The following is a 22,917-nucleotide window of genomic DNA, read 5'->3' as shown; positions in this document are numbered from 1 at the left end:
GTTTTTACCCAACTTTAAAGCTTGGAGTGAACGAGGATTCTCACATGAGCAGATTTCATATGATCTGTGTCATTTCATAACCTCTGACTTTCCAGTAACCACCTTAAGAGAAACACAAGTAAACTTGATGGTGTATGTTTGTTTCTTTATTTTCATGGGAATGTTAAACTGGCGGCAGGCAGCAGATGCAAGAGGACGCGTCATCAAAAACAAACAAAAAAAAACCTCATTTGCAGCTGTATCGAGCAAACACACGAGTTATTCATACCTCAGAAAATGTAGATACCAACAAAATAAAACAAAACCTAGAACACACACACCCTGCTGAGGCATCCTACACACTCCCATTCACACACCCACAGAAGTAGTGACACACACCTCCCACCCAGAACAACCTTTAAAGGAGGTTTTTAGAACAAGACGTTGTAATACAGTTTTTCTCCAAAGGAGAAATGAGTAAATAAAAACCAAGAAAACGGAGTTTGTTGCAAATATTTTTTTTAATCACAAGCCTGGAGACTAAATGAAAATCACACACTCCTCTTCCCAGATTCCTTCAACAGTTACTGGTCCTGATTAATATGTTTCCAGCCTTATGGAAGAAAATTTTAATCTTTTCAACATTAAACATCAAAAGTAAGTAAGAAGTAAGCAAAACGGTAACTGTGCAAGTGGGTGAGCAACAACCGTCCTCTAGCTAGTGTTTCACCTGGTGTCGCAGGTGAACCAGGTCCCTCCAGGAGCAGAAGAAATGAGCAGCTTGGGTGTGGAACAAAGTCAGCGTTACACCTGAAATACGATGGGTGGTAAAAGATGCTTCTAGCATCACAGGACTCCCATTCATGTTGAAAACATTTGTCTGAGTCAAGATAAACTACGAGGGGAGATGATGAATGTGAGGCTGCTTAAAGCTTCCTCTGTCCCTTAAATCTGCTGTTTTCTGCAGGTTCAACACCAGCAGGAACTTCAGCTGTAAAACACGTGAAAACGAGTATCCATTCAGATGATGTGAATCAGCTGGACCCTTGTCTGAACCCACAGTGGTTTGATGCCAAATGTCACCAGACAAACATTTAACAGTTTATAATGTACATTTAACTAAAACTAAGGGGGTATATTACAAAGACTCCACTCAAATCAATAACACGACTAACCAGGTTTGAGTTTGGAATAAAAAGCTTGGATGGTGTCCGTGGCTTTACCTTTATCTCACCTTAAATTACTTTTATCTGGAAATGTGACATCAGAAACAGAGCAAAAATCACTTAAAATGAGGAAAACATCACATTTTATCAGTGATGAATCCTGAAAGTGAAATGAAAAATTATGATAAAATTCATCAGTTTGCAGAATAATTTCATGCAGGTGCTGATTTTAATCGTTAAAAAAAAACAGTCACACGGGAACAAAGAAAACCAAGCTACACGATGGCACATATATAACTGAAACAAATAACCTAAGAGCTCCACAATGGCTTGTTGACTCTAACTTGGCTGTAACTATGAATAAGACAGCATTAACCCTGTGACAGCTGTAGGTCTGGTAGCATCACTAGAGGCAGCAGCTAACTTTGGGTCATATTGCTACTTGAAAAGTAGAATAATTTCTCATCTATATTCTTTCCTTGGAGATCTGACGCATTCCTCCTTCCTGCAGAACTGCAGACCCCCACCATTTTGCACATAGGCACTAAAAATTAAACTTTTAAAAGGAACTTAAATGATTCCAGTTGAACTACGTCTGGATGGCTGTGAAACGTCGGGCCTTGTTGCCATCGAGTGCAGGTCAACGACTTAGCTGCCAAAGCCAAAGATGCCCTTGATGTAGCCGGTCAGGCCGCCCTTGCCCTTCTGCTCCACCTTATCATCCAGCGGTGGGAAGGTCACGTGGTTGAGGGCTAGATCGAAGAAAAGCGGCTTGCAGGGGATTGGCTGGAAGTCAGGGGGGAACTGGACCAGATTGGGCTGCTTTCCTACGAGAGTGGTGTCCAAGCGGAAGTTTTCCAGGCGGTCACAGAGAGGCTGTGTGGAGGAGAAGAGATTAAATGGGTTTATTTTAATTAGAGATAAAGGAAATAGAAAAAGTGATATACTTTTAGAGACACACGTGAAAAAAAAAAAAACTCACTAAATTATAGATGTTTCAACTGTTTAGGAATTTACAAAAAAGACCACTTTCTAATCAAATGTTAATGTTAGATGTTTAGTTTCTACATCAACTCAAGAGAAGAAGGCCCTCTGTCTTTCCTTTTATACTCTCGCTGTCCACTTTTGTCAGGTCCATCTGTTTCACTGCTTGTTAACACAAATATCTAATCAGCCAATCACACGACAGAAACAAAACATCTAGTCGTGGCGACATGGCGAAGACGACTTGCTGAAGTTCAAACTGAGCATCAGAACGAGGAAGAAAGAGGATTTAAGTGACTTTAAATGTGGTATGGTTGTTGGTCAGTGTATTTACTGGGATTTTCACACACAACCATCTCTAGGGTTTCCAGAGGACGGTCTGGAGAAGAGAAAATATCCAGTGAGCAGCAGTTTTCTGGACCAGAATGTCTTGTTGATGTCAGAGGAGAATGGGCAGACTGGTTGGAGATGATGGAAAGGCAACAGAAAGTCAAATAAGCACTAGTCTTCAAAATGTCCTCCAGGTTGCTCAAGAGGATTCTCACAACCTTGCTGCAAAGCTTGACAACACCCCGGAGTTGATATTTATTTATTTATTGGCTCAGAAGCCTACTCACTTAAAAAGGGAAGCACAGATTCAATAAAACATTCTTAAAAACGTAGCATCAACATCAAAGTTTTGGAGTTTGTGATAAACCAACAGTTACTGACATGTTTTCTTCACACAGCATCCACAAATATGAGCTTATGGTCAGTCAGGGTGCCAGAGTACTTATATCGATGAACCACCTCAACTGCCTGGTTTTTCATGGTCGAAGGAGAGATCATCTCTTGTTTTGGCAATGTTACACACTACTGAATGAAGTCATGAACGACAGGCTAATGGGAGAAAATGCAGAGCGTCCGTTTCCTCTATTATAACCTGCAGCTCCTAAACTTGGAAGACTTAGAACTTTGATTTTAATAAATCTGTCTTTAAAAAAACAAGACTGTTAACATTGTTTTTATTGTCATTTTTATGATGTAAATTGAGAGAACAGAAGCAATATTGGCTCCAAACATCGGCTCCAGATGTCCACGAGCCAACAAATTAGCCTCGGATCTACGTCACGGGTCCTAATTCTTTGTGCTTGTTTATGAGGCTGGATACAGTTAAAGCCGAAGAAAAGTCAATCAATAGTAGTTGCACCAACATCTTTGGTTCAGCAGGGTGCTGATGGCATCGTCCACCCCCCTACAGGAACTAAAAGCAAACTGAAAGGGGTCCAGATTCGCCTGAACCATAACTAACGGTGCTTCTTTTGCATTTTTAAATGTTTTTAGAACAAGGGGGGTAAGGGCTACTGGTCTGTAGTCATTAAGACATTTGGTCGTGTTAATTTTGGGTACGGGGACAATAACTGACTTCTTCTAGATTCAAGGGAAAGAATTTCCCAGCTGGGATTAATCAAGTTTAATAAAATATTAATTTAAGTATATAAATAAGGAAGAAAGTAAAAGTAAATAAATAAATAAATAAGATTTCGTCATCCAATTGCCCAGAACAGTTCTCCCTCCTGTGAAGTGACTAAAATCAAAGTGCTTATAAACTACCTGCTCCAGGCTACACGAGGGATTTCTCAGTGGAGCCCCGGCTCATTACTAAAATCATGGACATTAAAACAGTTGTAAAAGCCATTTAATTCATTTACCAACTGAGCATGAGGAAAACTAGGCACTTTTTTAAATTTTAACCCCATAATGGTCTTCCCTCTATCCAGCGCAGGATGAGATATCCCGGTCCTGAGAAAGCAGGAGTAAGAGGAATTCACGGCTCCCGGTGCACGCAGAGCCTACACAAAATGTGACATATAACTATCCGGAGTAGTATAAGACCACTCCAACTCTGGTGAGTCATTGTGAATTTCTTTCACAGTTTTCTGGCAACTTTGAGATGGGCTAGTAATTAATTTCAGACAGGTAAGACACATAGAAATGCACCACTGACACACTCACAAAATGCTGCTGCATGTCGCCATTATCAGCGCCATCCTTAGTTGGCTATTTCTTCTATGAATGTCTTAAACCTGTACAACTCTTGTCAGTGTGATTTTGGTAAAAGCCTTCCAGTACAGCCTAACTGAAACAGGAACTAGATTTAACAACAAGATGTCAGATCTATCACATCAGATACATGCCGAAGTGTCAACAAACAGCACGTTAGATAGCACATCTCAATCTATGACGTGCAGTGGCTGGCCTGCTCACGTCAGTGATAGCTGTCATGTCAGTCCAACCAATCTGTTTAAAATGTGACCACTAACCAAAGATGGGAACTCCTCCCACACCCCCCGTCTCTAAACGCAGCACACATGCACACCGTAATGTCCATTTTCAAACAGATCGTTCAGCCTAATTAAAGCGTTATTTTTTCTCAGAGATGTTTATTAGAAGCTTTCTATATTTCTGTTACTCTATCTGACTCCTGCTTAAGATCACATCATCCACACAACTCAGCTATCGCTGGTTGACGCAGCATGAATAGTTACTGCTGTGCAAGTGAGGAATGTCGTCAGAAACCTGATTTACAGCTCAACAATGATACGAATACAGAGACATTTTCCTGCAGCTGATGTAAAACGTGTCTGAGAAGGGTCTGAATATCACAAAAAATCAGTCCAACACTGCAGAGAACATAAATGCTGTTTGTGTTCATATCTGTGTTGCATTCAAAGACAGTTCAGGTTACAGCTTGTACAAAATGTCTCAGGTGTGCTGTAGATGTCTTCTTACCGTGTTGTCCTTCACCTGCTGCTGAGAGGAAACTTCTGCAGTCTCATCAGTGTCTGAAACACACATTTTTCAGTATGTTACACACAACCAAACAGAAAATAAGAAGCTTCAATGATGTCCTGTAACGTAAAAACAAAATCGTAGGTAAGACAACCAACCAGCTCACCTAAAATGGCAGCAGCTTGAAGTGAGTATTTTTCAGCATTGACCTCAGCAATGAGCTCCTGAATGTCAGGAAGGTCCTGCAGGATTTCAGGATGGATATTAATCATCACACAGAGACATTTATGGTTTTTAAACTGAAGTGTGGTGCTAGTTTGTCCATGCATTCGTACAAACCTTCAGACTATTGTTTAGACTTTTAGCCTTAGATTGGGCCTCCTTGGCATATTTCGACACCCGCTCATACAGCACCAAGGCCTCGCTCCACTTTTTGACCAGCACATAAGACTGAGCTATAAAGAAACACCTGCATGAGGAGAAGAGGGCAGCATCACATTACCAGAATATGCATCTGCAGAAACTCTGCATCAAACAAAGATATTATCCAATATCAACCATAAAGAAAGTTTTTTCCAACAATATGAATATTAACTGAAGGTGAGACTGAAATATATCAGATAAATTTAGTTCTTTACATTTGTCTGATTATTTAACTGTTTTACAAGCAGATCAATTAAACACTCCACGGAAAACTTTAGAAAAACAGACCTGTAGGCCTTGTAGACCAGCAGCTTGAGGGATACCTCCTTCTGGAAGGTGTGGTCATCCTCCAGACCCTGCAGGGTGGAGAGCTCAGCCAGACTCTGCAGAGGTAGACAGAGAGGGTGGAGAAAATGGAGGGAGTACACACCCCTGTTAAGCACTGTTATGTAGACATCCCTCCACAAGAAAGATCAAACACACAAGTTAGTGTTACTGGTCATTTTCTCATTAACTGTTCCTTCAAATATAGAAGAAAGGTTGTAAAAAAGTAAGATTTTAAGGAACAAAAACCCTCAAAGAGCCAAAGCTTCATCGTTAAAAAACAATCCTAATGTATTCCAGACATGTACCTGTAGGATGATGTCATAGAGTCGAATGAGATCTTGAGGGCGAGGCCCCCTCTTGTTTTCATCAGCTTCAGTCTCCTTCAGTTTAGCCTGCAAAGTGTGAGCCATGCTCTCATTCCTCTTCACCAACGTACACAGTTTGATGTAAGTCAGATAGCTGGGAGAGAAAAACATCACAGATCAGACTAAATAAAGAGAAGTCTCTAGTTTGGAGCTCAGACGACATTCACATTGTAGCAGGATGTCAGGCAACATACAGCGCCTGAGCCAAACATCCTCCTAGCTTCTGAATAATGAGGATTTGGCTCATTTGAAAGTAAAATAGATTGAGTGGTGAAACCAGCGTTCCTTCAATTTCCATTTCAAAACTCCATAAATCTGGACGACTCAGATGTCCCGTTTTTTCATCCATTTCTCTGTTTTATTTTTTACGTGCATACAGACATCTAGATGTTTTATATCACCCACTTTCAAACTTAGCTAAGTTTATTAAGCCATTAATCGTGAAATTCTGTTTACACATTGGAGCAAACTGTGGTCTGTGTATTGTCTTCAGGAAATGGCCCGAATCACAAACTTTTCATTCAACGGGGAACCTTTGCTTCCAGCCTAGACGGAGCCATTTCCACCAAGCGGTTCTGTTGTGCTTCCACAGCCAACCTCACCCAGCAGCCGTGCATTTCTAAATTCATTTTAAAGTACTGGTCCTTACTTCTAGAGCTCTACGCGGTCAGGCTCATCCCTACATCTGACCTTTTTCATTTACACGTACCAGGCCGTGCTCTGCGGTCTCAGATCACACATTACTAGTAGTTTCACGTGCACGCTTCAGCACCAGAGGAGATCGATCCTTTCAGGAAGTGGCACCCAAATTGTGGAAAGCGCTGCCTCTCTCGTTGACATGTTTAGATTGTGCTGATTCTTTTAAAAAGTTGTTGAAAACATTTTTATTCAAACAGGCTGCTTAGTTAAATGAGGGTTTTATGACTGTCGTGTTTTCTTATGTCTGTCTTTTAATGATTTTATTTTTTATTCTAGTGATAGATGTGTCAGCTACGTAATAGTGTGACGCGAATTTTAAGACGAACACAACACAGAAACAAAGCATGACAACGGTGGACATCCTGCAGTTTGTATTCTTTCTTCTTGGCATGTGGCTTTAAAAGGCAAAATAAAAAAATCCACCATATATTTAAACATGGAGTAGTTTCTGCTTTGTTCCCATTTCCGCATCACACAGGAAGTGACGATTCCTTAAATCAATCAATGGATTGCAGTGTGTCGAGCTCCACCCCTTAAGGTCGACCAGCAGGATTGGAGCACCAAAGGTCCGAAAAACAGCAGAATGGATGAGATGAGATATTCTGCCACCTTTCCCAGTTTCCACCAGTTGTTGGAAACAGGGCTGAACGAGTGAATATGGTTACCATGGTTTCCTATTAACTCACGACTCAAAAAAAAAAAAAAAAAAAAAAGGACTAAAATCTAAAATGCCTAACTTGAGTTTTCACAATTGTTTATAGGCACATTGACAAGTGACGTCACGCCCACTTGCTCTTTGACCCAGTTTCCAGTTGGAGGACAAGAAAAGCCGGTGCCCTCCACTGTCAGAAGACGTGAAGTTGAAAGCAAGTTACGCTAAATCTAAATCTCGCCCTGAAATATTATTAGATCAGTATGGTTAACACGTGTAGCGCTGTAGGCTGCACAAATAGACAAAAGAAGGACAGTCATGTCAAATTTAATAGGTTTCCAGCGGATGTAAAACGTGGAAAGCAGTGGATAACGGCCATGAGGAGAATGCGACTGGATATGAATTCTTACCCTGCTTTGCATGTGCAGTGGGCAGACACTACGTAGCCTTTTAATTTTTCCAAGCAGATCCACACCTGATGCTTCCGTTTCTTGTCGGTTATCTTCTGCGATGGCATTACGGCACACGTTAAGAAACACACTACGTTCATGTGTTCATTGCTGTGGTACAATATCTCCCCCACATGTCCAGACACAAAGAAGTTATGTCCATCTAGTGACTTGCATGCCTTCGTCGCCTCTGCTGTATAAATTCCTGGCGTGTTAATGAGGTAGTTGTAGATATCGCCATACTGAACTGGCGGTCATTTCTGAGGACTGTCAACCCATAGATGATCAGCTATTTTAAATGGGTCTGTAAGCTTTTCGCTAAATACAGTTAGCTTTGCACTGTGCCTTTCGCGATCATCTGCACAAAGATGATCTAAATTAGTAATACCTAAATCTTTAGTTTTCATTATGTGAACAGATTTGGTCAAAATGACGATATACTTGTACACTACAATGTTTTGGTCATCACGAAAGCTGAGCTTTTTGCCCTCCAGCGTAGTGTGCATGTGCGGGATTACTGGACGTAAATAATAACATTCAACGTGCGTATACAAAATCTACGAGGAAAGCAACGTGCTTGTTTAAGATATTCACATTTACCAATTCTGGCTTTAGATTTTCTAGTAAACAGAAGAGGGAAATGCTTTTCCATTCTCATCCAGACCTGGATAATTCTAAAAATAAAACCCATATTTTCTGCAGTAGGAAACCTGATGAAGAAATGTACGATGGAGGAAAAAAAAAACAAACAAACAAAAAAACACCTGCTGAACCAAAACAAGGAGTCTGAATCCAGCATCTTTAAGATAAACACATCCTTACTGATATTTAGGCTCTAGTATTTATTTTGATTTTACCTGTGCAGGAACTGAAGGTTGGACACCTTCCCGCTGTCATTATCAGAGCTCCTCTCGCGCTGCTTCTACAAACATGAGCGATGACCTTTGTTAAGTTTCTTTCCACACTCATTTTTCCATTTTCCACACCGTCTATATTCCCACAGCCTTTCCTACTCAAGCCGACGGATCTTACCGCCTCGCTCTTCAGCTCCTCTCTCACAGCTTGGATGGTGTCTCTGCACTCGGCCAGCAGAGTCTCATACAGATGCTCTTTGGTGTCCTCGTTAGCTGCCTGCACAAAAAAGTGAGCATGTTTTAGGGAATACTGGCATTATTCAACAAGGCTCTAGAGTCCGACCATTTTGGTAGCATATGCAACCAAAACTTTGTTGAGATTTTTTATTTTGAACCGGCGTGTCTAACATTTCTCAGGTCTAGGTGTTGGACTTTTATCTCCCCGAATGTCTGCCTGTGCATCCTGTTCCCTCCGAGCTCCGGGAAGAATGAAACCATGATTCATCAAATAGTCTGAAAATAATGAGGGTTGTTCAATACTATGATCTTCCTTACATTTCATTTACATCGGACTAAAAGTGTGAAAGAACTGGTTGATATTTTACACTCGATGCTTTAAATAGGAGGGTCATTTTGACCCAGACTGACATGGTGTGACCACACAGAGAAGTCAGAGAAGGGCTTGGTCTTGGTCTTCTCCTCCCACTGGCTCTGAGCAGCAGCAGGATGAGACAGCAGAGTCATATCATTTCGAGAGGAAGAAAAATGAGTTGTTTTTTTATGAAGACAAATACATTTCAATCACATCCATGTGGTCCTGATTCCTGACAGCTGTCATGACTGAGGTAACTGTCCAGGCATCAGTAGGACCCTGTATTTACTGGGATGTGGAAAACAGAATCATGGAATTTCACAGTTGGTGGAATTTGCTCATACGTGAGTGTGATCAGTTTTTCCCACCATTTTAAGAGTTTTTCACAGTGACTGAGCCAAATGAACAGGTCACTTTCATACGTGGTCCTAGACCAGATACGAATCAGATCTGTGTGGAAGTGACCTCAGTCTGAACAGTCACAACACATTTCATCCGACTTTGACGTCAAACGGCACAATTCTGCTGTTTCACAATATTTACTGTGTTGTTGTCTTTTCCTTTTTTATTGTGAATGAAAACAATGACAAAAACAACATCATCACTTTAACTATAAGAACAAATTAGGAAAAATAATGCAATGAAGGGAGGGGCGGGGGTGTATTTATAACTAGAATATGTTAACGTGCGGGTCGGGTCTCGTTTTATTTTCTACATCGTCGGGTCGGGTTCAGATTTCTCTGGAAGACATCCATGGGTCGGGGTTGGTAATCATCCTAACGGGTGCAGGTAGGAATAATTGGACAGGTGCAGGACTGCACAGTCAAACTCCGCTGCATTGTTGTACATGCCTCTGTACAGAAGTAGGAGCCACAAAAAAAACAGCTCCACAAAAGGCCATTGTTAACATTTGCGCTCTCCTTTTTCTCAGTCTCCTTTCTTTTTTTAATCGGGCATAACTTCATTGGTTCAGAGTGGGCAGACACTTCCAAACTGATAAACAGACACGAAGCAACCATTACATTTGTAAAAACTATGCATTGCGTGACGTCATGTTTTTCTCTGCGCTTCACTTCAGGGCCACATACTGTTCACACTTCAGTGGGATGAAGGTCGGTCGCATTTAAATGATAATGTGAACGGCCGAGCAAAAATAAATCTGATACTATTAAAAAAAACAAACTAAAACTTAAAAATCGGATTTTTTTGGTATGAACATATTTCTACGAAATTCAAACGACACACGGTTCTAGAAAAAGTTTAAAAACTGTATCTGTTCCTGGTGAAAAATCAGGCTGAGAATGACTGGAAAACAAGCAGGATCGTCACTCCAAACGACAGCAGCCGCCATCAAACTCAATCCGAGTGTTTGAGTCCTGCAGAAGATCAACGGAAAAATCAACTGCTGACAAAATGATACGAGAGACTGTCGCACACTTAAAAAACTGGATGTTTATGGCTGGTTGAGCAGCCATAAAGCGGGCATATAATAAAGCCAAAGAGAAGCTTCCTTTTCACAAAATCCAAGTCCAAGTAGATAATCAATAAAATTTAGTAGCTAATGTTTAGCTTCATTCAGTACAGTAAAGCTAGCACCTCCGGTTTAATTTAAAAAAAATTTTCTTCTTCTTAACATTCATACTTAAATGAAGATGAACATTTTCCCAACTATCATTTCTTCTTCACAATAATTTAACTGTCAATGTCTTTGGGTAAAAAAGGTAAAAACGAAATGGTTTAGAGAAAATGACAAAACGTGAACGCACTTCAATTTTTTTGCTGGTGCAAATTTAAAAGAAAAAGTTAGGCGCACCAGTACAACCAATGCAGAAAGTTAGTCTGGAGCCTTGTTCAAAAACCCTCCAAAAATCTGTTTAATACCAGCCTTCTGTGTTAAAAGTGACATCTTCAGACATCACATATAAACTTACGTCTGGCTAACACTTGATATAAAAATACGAATGTATCCGCTCTTGTTTTGGTTTGTTACTAATTAGAAAGGACTGTGCAAACCGACAATTCACCTACCAACTACTACAAAGAGCAACAGTCTAAGCAGGAATGACTGCGGTGAACTGGGGGAAAGATGCAGGTATGTTGTCTGGCTGGCTGCTTGTAGCCTACATTCCTGCACATAACTCATCAATTAAGCACACTGGAATTTCAGGGTTCAGATCTTTGTCAGTGATAAGATCGTTCTACATCTTATCTGCCTTTCATCAACACACTAATCCAAACGGCTCGCGTTACTCGTAGGATACAAGTAAAACTCAAAATGAGGATAGAGCACAACTTCACTTATTTCAGTAATTCAACTTAAAAAGGGAAACGAATATATTATATAGACTCGTTATATGCAAAGTGAGATATTTATTGTTCTAATTGTGATGATTACGGCTTGCAGCTTGTGAAAAGGCAAAAAATCAAAAACATCAGAAAATGAGATTACATGGAATCAATGAAAATGGATTCTGAATCCAGAAATGTCGACCATCTGAAGAGTATAGTCCTGCATATGAACTCAGTACTTGGTTTGAGGCCCTTCAGCATGAATTCCTGTCTCAACGCGGTGTTGCATGGATGTTATCAGCCTGTGGCCCTGCTGGGGTGGAATGGAAGACCAGGATGCTTCAATAGCATAATCTGCATTGCTCGGTGTCATGTGTCTCATCTTTCTCTTCGCAATGCTCTATAGATTTTCTTCGGGGTTCAGGTCAGGAGGGTTTGTTGGCCACAGTAATCCCTTGGTCATTGAACCAGGTTCTGGTTCTTGTGGCAGTGTGGGCAGGTGTCAGGTGCTGCTGGAAAGTAAAGTCAGCATCTCCAAAAAGCTCCAAAAAGTGCTCTAAAACCTCCTGGTAGACGGCTGCGTGGACTCTGGACTTAAAGCCCAGTGGAACACCACCAGATGACATGGCTCCTACAACAACACCGACTGTGGAAACTTCACGCTGGACTTTAAAGGCAGATTTATACTTGCGCGGCGTCCTGACCTGACGTGCACCCCTGCTACGCAGACTGTTACGTGGATGTACTCCCTTATGATCGGTCAATCTGGGAGTACAAGTTTCCAGATTTCTGGATCTTTATGCTGAATTTGTGTAGTAACCGCCTTTAAAAAAAAAAAACAACAGACTGTGGAAACTTAACGCTGCACTCTAAGGGTCTTGGATCGTTGCCTTTCTATTCTTCCACCAGACTCCAGGACCTAGATTTCCAAATGGGATGCAGAATTTTCCTCATCAGAAAAGCGTCCTTTGGACCACTGCTCAACAGAGCAGTTCATTTTGTTCTTTAGCCCATCTAAGATGCCTCTGACATTGTGTTGTTTTCAGGAGCGGCTTGACTAGAGGAATACGACATGTGAAGCCATGTCCAGGATCCGTCTGTGTGTGGTGGCTCTGGAAGCACTAACTCCAGTCGCAATCCACTCCCTGTGAAGCTTCCCCACATTTCTGAACGGCCTTTTCCTGACGATCGTCTCCAGGCTGTTTCACCTCTGCGGGTTGAGCATGTTTCCCCCCCACACCATTTTTCCTTCCACTCAACTTTTTACTGATGTGCTTTGATACAGCACTTTCAGAGCATCCAAATTCTTTTGCAATTACCTTCCGAGCCTTTCCTTCCTTGTGGAGGGAGTCACTGAGGTTTTCTGCACAACTGTCAGGTCAGCAACCATCTACATTAGTTTATCTTTTTAGGTTGAATTACTGAAACAAATTATGTTTTGGGTGATATTCTAGTTCTTTGAGTTTCACCTGTACACTTAAATATCTGCAGGCCGCATTAGGTTCATGTTTTTTTTTTTTAAGGCTTTGTTTTAGTCCAGCAGCTTATTCATTCAGATTTATGGTTTTAATTAATATTGAAGGCTTTGCTGGATAAAACTGTCCATTTGTGTTGAATGTGTTGAACAAACATTAAGGAGGAACACTCCAAAAAAATTCCTAGCAGTGATAATTACTACCAAATGGCTCAAAGGGCTGCTTTCATCCACCCAGAACGGTTACATTACTTAGTGTTACACACGTTTACCAACACCCTGTCGAGGCCTAGCATGACCAGCTCAACCTGCTGAGCATCCACTGCTGTTCAAAGACAGTCAACTGGGACTGAAGTTTCACAAAACTAGGTTTTTACTGATCCCACCTACTAGGAGCTACAAATCAGGCACAATACAGAGAGAAGCTGGTATGTTTTATTCTAATGTATCTTCTTAATCTGTAATATATCAGAAGAAAAAAAAAATCTGTTATCACCATTGTTGGTTTAATAATAGCATGTGGGGCTACATTTGGGTCCCAGAAGGACCCATCTGAAACTAAATTGCTTAGAGAAGCCAAATCCGTGCACAGAGACCTGCTTCTGGGTGTAGTCCTGCATCTATGTGTGGGTTGAAATGCACAGAATGCAGTCGTTTGTTGAGAGATGCTGCATGCCACAGGACTGAGTGGCTGAGGGTGTGTCAGGTGTGTCTGCAGGGAGTGCTGAACTGGAGAGCACAAAGCAGGACAAGTCGTGGTGACACTGATGGGACATGTCAAACTCTACAACGGATAGCGCCCTGTACTGGTCATTTAGGGGGCTGCAAGAACTGTTAAACGCATGTAAGGACTGGCCTGAACTGGATCAGCTGGAGAGCTGCTCAGTGGTGACGGGTTATTGTTTATAATAAGTCTGACTTAACGACTGCATGAAGACAGCTGCAGAAAGAGGAAACAAACTTTATAATAATAATAATAATAATAATAATAATAATGAATAAAAAAAGAAAAAAAGACCACATTTGTAATGAATTACACAACACTGTGCAAAAGGTTTTGAGTCATTTCGACATTTCTTTATATTCATGTACAAAGAGAAGTCAGATTTTCTTGTAATCTTTTAAAGATATCTTCAGGGAAAGTTCTCCAAGTCATCAAAACTTATTCTCTAGAGATTTGCCCATTTTTAAAAGCATTTTCAATCTAGGTATCTACTACTTTCAGTTAATATGTTCTTTAGTTGGTTGCTAAGTCCCATTATCATCAATCTAGAAATCATTCAAGGGGTAGTGAATCCTCAAATATATCTGAGCTATAAGCAACATTATGACTTAAAAACCACCAATGCTGCTGTTAAAATAAATAAATCATAATTTTAATGGGATTAAAGTTGGCTCAAGACGCCCCCTACTGGTTTTAATCAGGTTTAGTTTTCCACCCTCATACCTGACGTAGAGGTGGCCATTTGGGACTCTCCTACCACATGAGAAAAGGAAAACTCACCTCCCTCCCTCCTCTCCCCTCCAGATGCAAAAAGGGCGACAAAGTTTCTGACTTAAACTGAGAATGTATGTTTTTCTCAATATGTTGCAACGACGATCAAGATTTGTACCTTTGATGGCTGTAGAAGTAACACCGGACTACATGATCCTAAGGCAGGACTGTAATATTCCTCGCTTCCCCCGACTATACGCCAACTCGACTACATGCCAACTCGACTATACGCCAACTCGACTACATGCCAACTCGACTATACGCCAACTCGACTACATGCCAACTCGACTATACGCCAACTCGACTACATGCCAAAGCGTCCTTGGGCAAGACACTGAACCCCACATTGCCTCCCGATGTGTCTACCGAGGTATGAATGCATGTGATGGGTAAAAAGCACTAACAATAGAAGGGCTGTATGAGTGTGTATGTGATAGGGTGAATGTGGCATGTAGTGTAAAAGTGCTTTGAGTGGTCAACATATGACCAGAAAAGTGCTAAATAAGAACAGCCCATTTATCATTTAAAAAGGTATCCAACGCAAGATTAACCAGTGCTGTATCTACAAATGCAACTTACCAAGATATGATGAAGAAATGTGGGGTGGCTTCTGCACAGTTCTGTACACAGAATCCACTACAAATATATCATACAGTAGAGAATAAATTGAATAAAAGATGTAAAGACTACATATGTATACAAAATATGATTAGAATCTACTGTAACCATACATTATTCTGTCAATGATTCCCTGTCAGCACAGATACAAAACAATGGAAAAATATGAAAGTTGTCATTTGACATATTAAACATGGGGGCAAAACAGCATCTATAATGTGGTGCAGTTATCAGAAACACCAAGATCACCTTTAACACACCCCTAGCAGATGAGGCGCCATTCACACGGAAGGCAAAAGGGACTCAACTTCCACAAAGGTAGCAGCCACTGCTGCACAAAACACTATTGTTAACATTTATTCTCTTAATCTCCTTCTTTCCCACATCAGTTGGTCATAGTTTTGTGGAATCCAACTGCTCAAGAACTTCCAAATGAAGACACAAACATGTAGCATCCATATTTACTTCACTAAACACAGCATACCGGACCACTTCAGGGCCGTGTACAGTTTACACTGCAGTGTGATGGAGGTCACATTTAAATGATAATGTGAACAACCACGCAAAAAATCGTATTTGAGCTGTAAGAACTGTAGTGTAAATGTAGTTTAAGAGCCTTGTAAGCATTATTAGCTAGCTATTATTTAGTGTCATCAGAAACCTCAACACTTACTTGTTAGGGTCCCTGTCTGTCCCCCCTATGTGTGTTTATGTTTCTGGATTGCCCTAGTGTGTGCGTCTGGCTCCCTCTGTCTGTCTTGTGCGTCATGTCTGTCCCCAGCCAGGAGAGTGTCAGCAGCAGCAGCAATCACCTCACCTGGGCTGATCTTCACACCAGGACCTCATTCATCCCATCAACCACTGCATACTTAAACACCGGATGTTTCCTCATTCCTCGCCGGATCGTCCAGTTACTTCCTGGTATATTGTGGCCTCTCTAGATCTCTGCTTAAAATCCCAACTCGTGTCTTCTAACGCTGTCTTGTGTTCAGGTTCCTGGTCGTTGGATTCTGTCAGCCCTGCCTGCTACGCCTCCCTCCTGGATTGCTTTCCTGTTGCATTGATTCTCATCCATCTCCAGCTCAAGCCAGCTCCACACAAGCGCTCAGCCTGTCCTCCACTCTGCCTACCGTGAACCATCGTGATTCCTGGATCCTGCCTGTGGTTTATACTGCGCTTTGGATACTGTTCAAGAGACTCTATTAAATTCCCTTTTGTTTCTTAACCCAACCACTCTCTGCTGTTTTTGGTTGCTCAGCGTCTGCCTCTTGGGGGTCCAGAAAGCATTCCTGCCTGACACACCGTAACATTACTAACTGTTATCTCGATCAGAGTGCTTGCTAGGGGTGAGGCAAACAGTTGCTTTTTTAGATGAACTGCAATGCAGATGATTAAGAATCGATGTACAAATGTTGAAAAAAAAAACACCATTAGTTAATAAACACAATATTGAGGAATGCAAAAAGCAAAACTCCAAATTGCACCATCTGAGTTAAAAGCTAGCATGTGGAACAGAAGTGTCCAAAGATGGTCCTTGAGGGCCACTGTCCAGCAGGTTGACCTGAATCACAACTGAATCAGATCAATGGGTCAACATGTTTGGGCAGAACTTGACAACAAGCTGTTGAGGAGAGACGTTTTATTTGAATCAGGTGTGATGGAGCAGGGAAACATTTAAAACCTGCAGGATTGTGGCCCTCGAGGACCAAAGCTGAACACCCCTGATGTAGAAGTACTTCGGCTTCTATGACGATGAAGGCAAAAAGGGAAAGATCTACTCAATATGCAAGTTGTGTCTAACTAAACTAAAATATCTTGGGGACAGGACAAAACATGAGGAACCATGTCACATGTTTCCACTCGAAAGGGGAAGAAAAACCTGGTTTGCAATAGCAATAGTATTTCACAAGCATTCAATTAGTATAAAAGCTGCTGATACAAAATTCTGTTTTCTTTTTTAAATGAAAGATGTGATTTTAATAAATTCATATTCAGTTATTTTTTCACTGTATCATGCATTGTACATTATTACACGGCAGATTAATGCTGGTTAGAAGTCCATTACTTATGTTTGTGATTCAGAATATGCTGAATTTTGTATGAATTTACTGTAAAATGCTGCCATGGGCAAATTTTCCTTGCAGTGCTGGGACAAATGTTGACACATTCAACCTTCAAGAAGAATTGCCAAATCCCTTCCATTTGTTGTATTATTAAAAGAAATTAAAATACATTGCTTATTAAAGTATCAAGTAAACATACGGGGAAAAAGGCTGCATCAATAACTTTTATAAATTGCATCCCAGTCATCTGAATCATAATCGAATCAAATCAGGACGGGCCTAAAAGTTCCCACACACAGCATGTTGAAGGACTATGGACTGAAGGTCTGGAGCAGGTTGGCTACCGTCTGAACATGAGCGACAAAAACGCTGCAGTTCTCTGTAGTAAAATGAGATTCTGCCTCTCAAGTAAAGCTCGTAAATGCTACTAGAATTCATGCCCAAGTGCAGAGCTCCAGACTGCGACCAAACGGTCGCATTTTGCGACTAAAATGTGAGACAGTGCGAGTGAATTTTTCATCTACTCGCGCGATGGCGACCAACACATTTGCCGGTGTTTTTCTTGTAGTAGTTATAACTGAATTTATTTTGTCGCTAACAAACGTCTGCTCCCCTCTTCAGCCCAGTAATTCACAAATTAGCTGCTGGTTTGCCGACTCAAACTAACTTCAATTCGAGAAAAAGCAGACAAACACCAATGAAGAAGAAGCCAATGTGAGTGTGAGCGGGGACGAATGACCACTGTGATTGGCTTATGTGGGTCTTGGGGGAATTTAACATTCCTCAGTGGTGCCAACTCAGCGACTTTGTTGCTATATTTAGCGAGTTTTCAGACCCCTCTAGCGTTCCCAGCTGTATTCAGAGCAGACGACGTTCACCTCTGTTTCATGACCAGGCTGAAAATGAAACGTACAAAACTGCTGCTGGATGACCCTGCGCTGGCTTACCGGCAGAGTAATGTCTATTAATGAAGAGTGTGGACAAAAATATTTACAAAGTATTGTGAAATGTTAAAGACTCTTAATTAAAAAAACAAAAGCCACTTAAAAACTGAACTAAAAAATAAAGAAAATATTGACAGAATTATTTTATTTTATGTATTTATTTGTTTTTTGCTCTTCTAAACATTTTAGGTTGTTTTTCATCAATTTTTGCCTTTTCCACAACATCCCTCTTTATGGCAGCATCCATTACAATTATGCTAATTAGCGACTGTTAGGACAGCCAATAGCTACTTGTCTTACTGAGGAGTTGGAACAGTGGATGGAGAGGAGCATCAGTCCATGAAGCTGTTTATTACCAGGAACTACATGGACTAGTCATACCATGCCCTATGGGGGGATGACGGTGACAAAGTTGACGTTCTGCTTCGACTACAAAATGAAAATCAAATCAAATCATCAAATCTGATTTGACAACTTCTATGTCTGCTTGTTTTGTATTAGTAAGATGTTTTTTATGTCAACTGCAAAAAATGTGAATTATAAACAGTAATTTCTGAATTTATTGTTCAAGTATTTATTACTAATACAGTGAAAATGAGAGGAAATGTGAATATGTGGTTTGCAAAGCGATTTCAGTGTGCGCCCCTAAATTTTCTGCTTGCGCTCCTAAAATTTTAAGTTAGGGGTCAATACGCTCCTCGTAAAAAAAGTTAGTCTGGAGCCCTGCCCAAGTGTCATTTAGGAATAAGAGAAATTAAATTACAACTTTGTAAATACTGAAATATAACAATACACAGGGCTGCTTAATGAAAGCATTTAGTTTACATGAACTAAAAGCAGGAGATACTGACCTGGGCAATGGCAGCCTCGTTATCTGCCAGACCCAGCAGGAAAATGCGGGCCTTGTCAATCTTCACAGGCACCGTCCGTCCTCGCCACTCCACCTCACTCATTGTGGCGGCCTGCTTGGTTCTTGCCTGAGTGATCAGGGCCTGAGAGGGGATGAGGATGGGGAAGAGGGTAAATATAAATATTTCAAATGAATTAGCCATCGTCCATATTGACCTATGGACCATTTCAACCACATACACGCCTACAAGTACGTCAGAACAGAAAGAGTGTTGTTATTCAATAATGCAGTACAGGAAAGCATTCATATTTTATATATATATATATATACACACACTATAAGTACAAAGTTAACAATATAATTTATTATAAAAAAAAAATCAAGTTTATTTCACCTCATCATAACAACCATTTTAAATGTCAAACCACTTCATATTTACATATTTACCTCTAGCTTCTCAGCCATCATGCCACCTCCTCCACCAGTCAGCCTCATCTGCATCAAGTCATTGATGGCGTTTTGGTCACCTACAATTTTAGATTAAAACACAGTTACACAGTGTGGGAGGTGCCGGAGTCAAGCTGAAGTCTCTCAGTAATATCCAAGGATGGCTTTGAAATCCAGGAGAAGGGTTGAAGTGATGCTCACCAATGTTGTAAGCACAGTAACGGATGTTGGGCGATATCTCGTCCACACGCTGACGATACAGAACTGCCATCTCCTCTGTGAATGCACTGGCCAGTTTCTCATAGATGGTCCTGACAAAAATAAAGGGTTTATATTTGTAAGCGTTCATACAAATCTGGAGAGCATGAAGCAGAGATTGAACAGACTTCAGCTTGTTCTGCCACAATATTAAGAAAGCCGCAGTCAGGCTCAAACTTACTTGCACTTGTTGAAGGCTTCCATGGCAAGTTTCCATTCCTGCAGCTCAAAATCCACCATCCCAGTCAGGTAAGCAGTGTACGCCTAGAATAAAGATATATTAGCTTTCGGTGTTCTGAGGGTAACACAAAGCAGGGTTTTCAAACCTGGTTCACTGGCTTGTGGTGGCCAGTGACAAGAAAAATTTGAGCTGAGGCACATGAACCTCAAGCATACCTGTGCCTCCAGTTTGGTCTTGGCATCGACCCGGGGGCTCTCGCAGAGCTTCTCCAGCTTCTCACTGTGCTTGGCAGCTTTGCGTAGCCGTGCAAGTAGATGGAATCGCTTCCGTGGTTCTGTGTTTGCCTCCTGCTTTAGCTGCATGGCGTAGCTCCATGCACGCTCTGCCTCCATCAGAACCAGCAGGAGGTACCTGGGAAAGAAAGAGGAATAGGTGAACCAGCTGTTTTCCCATATATTTTTCTAAAACATACTGGAAACTGTAATAATTGTGGCCGTTTGTGACGTTTGTGACGTATCAGGATCTTTACTAGTAATATCAAGACTCCTTCACAGCATCAGTAAGTTAAAGCTCTACATCAAACTGGACTTTACCAACCTACTGTCTGAAAGCACTTCTACGGTGACCTTCTTCCCAACAAACTTGTGTCGGTTGCCCATTTTGAAGCCAAGAGCCTTTCGTAGGCGACGCAGCCTACGGGAGCAGTAGCCCCTGCAAAGAAAAGGTATTTTGCATAAAATTAATGTCTCTGCACACGTCAATATAATAAAATAATGTTTTTGGTTGAGAAAAAAGTGTTGTCCTAAGAGTCTGAAATATCAATCAGCTGTTCATATTTGAGACAAACACAGAACTTTTCACTCTATTCTTTTAAATATTTTAGTGATACTGACCTGCACAATGTAAACCCCACAAAAATACAATTTATACCATGCAGATTTTTATGACACCAGTGGTAAGTAATTATATAGTGCCAGACATAAATCTTTGGGTGATTATTAAAGCAAATGTGGTAAACATTTGATACGATAAACTTGTTAAAGAAGAATTCGTCCAGCTTTTTACTGCCTAACTTAAAAATTGTGATTCAAAGTGATGTTTGCAGACTTGGAACACATTTTGTGGACCATATGGCAACAGATACCCAGTTTTCAACCTATCAATAAAATTATATTTATAAAGCACTTTTCATACATGATATGAGTAGCAAAAAGTGCTGTACGTAACGAAAACAACGTTTGCATATTGAAGAGAATATAAAATAATTTAAACACAGACCCACTCTTACACACTCTCTTACACACACCCTTTCCAGCCCATCTCTTAACTTAATATAGGTATATAATCTGGCTTGATGCTGCTGTGAGGAAACAATATCTTGGGATCTGTCCACACCAGGAGCCATAATGACCACAAGGACAGCCACCACAGGAACACCCCAGATCCAGCCAGGCCGGGCCTGCACCTCAACCATATGGTTGCAGTGCAAGACCCCCATGCCACCCCGACCAAAGCCTTTCCCATGACCAAAACCCTGCAGGCCAAGCTCCCAGCGTGGAGGATCCATGAGAAGCACTGACTGGAGGTAAAAATGTTAAAAGCAAAAAATCAAATAAACCTACAAAAATAAATGAATGAATAATAATAATAACAACAAACGAGAGCGACAGGTATGAAAGTATAGGTAAAAGAGTCATAAAAGCAATGTCGCTTAGAAAAACAAAACCATAAAAACAGAACTGAAAAAGTAAAAAAAATAATAATAATAATAATTTTTTAAATAAAGTCATTTTTTAAATAAATTAGTACATAATTAAATTTAGTAAATAGATAATAAAATAAGATTGACTAAACAAAATAACAATTTTAAATGAAGTTAGGTTTGGAGCCTCTTTTTTTAAAAAACATGAATGGTCTCTGCTGCCTGAGGTTCTCAGTAAAAATAAAAGCAGGTCAGATAAATGAGAAGGCCCAAGACCATTAAGACGTTTACAAACTACTAAAATAACCTTAAAATCAGAGTACAGTATATTTTCAATATCTATCATTGGTCTAAAAGCAGAGACTAGTTTGTACATGGGTTGGGGTTTCATTTCTGAAAATACAAATAAACTGTGGATATGTATTTAGAAATAAAAGTAATAAAAGAGATAATATGCACACAGCTTAATATTAGTCGGCAGTCCCTGATCTCCCATCTTCTGGATCATACAGTAAATGAGAGCAAACCTGTATCTCTGGTAGTCTCCGTGCCTGAGGCCATGCTGCTGCTGGGACTCCTTAATGATCTGTAAAACTGCAGTTCACTGTAAAGGAACAATCTTATAAACACCATCAGGTTACAGGGGGGTAAGTGTATGTCAGTCAGGCTGGCAGTAGATGAATGAATCAAGAATTACGATAACTTACAGAGTGACAGTTAAAAGAGTACAACATAAAATTATATTTTTGTTACGAAACAAGCATTCTTAACTTTTTAATTCAGTATATTTTTTAAAAAGTAAATTAATTTGCTTTAATGCCAATGACTTACAGCCTGCTTCAATATGACACGTAGCCTTATTACGCTAACGTTATCTTTTACGGGAGCTAGCTAGCAAGCTAAAGTTAGCTTCATAGCCCCACCAAAAAACGGGTTCGCACGGGGACAAATTAACCCCCCTGTACGCATGTAGTGCTGTAAAGGATACTCTCCAAACCAAGTCCTTCCTCGTGTATATTTTCCTTATTTTCTTCCGTGGGAGAAACTTTAGCTTCGTTGTGCTTGTCTGCGGCCATCTCTACAGGCTAATAGCTAAGCAATAGACACATGCTCAGTCAAATGTACAACCACGGACCAATGACGGTACAGGACGGGGGACTGGCTAAACCTCGCGAGATTTGGTTGGTTAATCTGATCCGCTCCCTCATCTAAACTTAAGACTTCTCAGCACAGGAAAAATCACTGTTTAAGCTGATAACTGCATTTCTTATATTTTTAGATTATTTAAATAGATGTCCACGTAATTACAAGTGAAATATAACAACTATTCCAAG

The 22,917-nt window shown here is 40.6% G+C and overlaps 1 protein-coding gene across 1 annotated transcript; it reads right to left on the bottom strand.

Annotated features, from left to right (window-relative positions):
* Positions 1 to 481: 481 nt before the first annotated feature.
* Positions 482 to 22,710, bottom strand: srp68 (signal recognition particle 68). Its single transcript, XM_041983236.1, has 16 exons — positions 22,572 to 22,710; positions 22,111 to 22,177; positions 20,479 to 20,592; positions 20,097 to 20,292; positions 19,882 to 19,964; positions 19,644 to 19,753; positions 19,443 to 19,522; positions 18,997 to 19,137; positions 8,849 to 8,947; positions 8,674 to 8,738; positions 5,957 to 6,110; positions 5,613 to 5,707; positions 5,241 to 5,370; positions 5,068 to 5,143; positions 4,902 to 4,954; positions 482 to 2,021 (listed from the first exon to the last, which is right to left on the bottom strand). Exons 1-16 carry the CDS (start codon positions 22,657 to 22,659, stop codon positions 1,794 to 1,796), a joined length of 1,779 nt encoding a protein of 592 aa, XP_041839170.1. The 5' UTR covers positions 22,660 to 22,710; the 3' UTR covers positions 482 to 1,793.
* Positions 22,711 to 22,917: the final 207 nt, after the last annotated feature.

This window comes from Melanotaenia boesemani, chromosome 4 (genome assembly GCF_017639745.1).
Source record: "Melanotaenia boesemani isolate fMelBoe1 chromosome 4, fMelBoe1.pri, whole genome shotgun sequence".
In the NCBI taxonomy this organism is placed as follows: domain Eukaryota; kingdom Metazoa; phylum Chordata; class Actinopteri; order Atheriniformes; family Melanotaeniidae; genus Melanotaenia; species Melanotaenia boesemani.
This window is presented reverse-complemented; position numbering and strand designations above follow the sequence as displayed.

Bases quoted from the DNA above. Each gene is read 5' to 3' on its own strand.
- srp68 (XM_041983236.1), bottom strand. From the start codon at position 22,659: ATGGCCGCAGACAAGCACAACGAAGCTAAAGTTTCTCCCACGGAAGAA. The intron at 20,293-20,478 runs GTTGGTAAAGTC...TTTCTTTCCCAG, and splicing joins GAAGTGCTTTCAGACAGTAG to GTACCTCCTGCTGGTTCTGA. The intron at 19,754-19,881 runs GTAAGTTTGAGC...TATTTTTGTCAG, and splicing joins GAAGCCTTCAACAAGTGCAA to GACCATCTATGAGAAACTGG.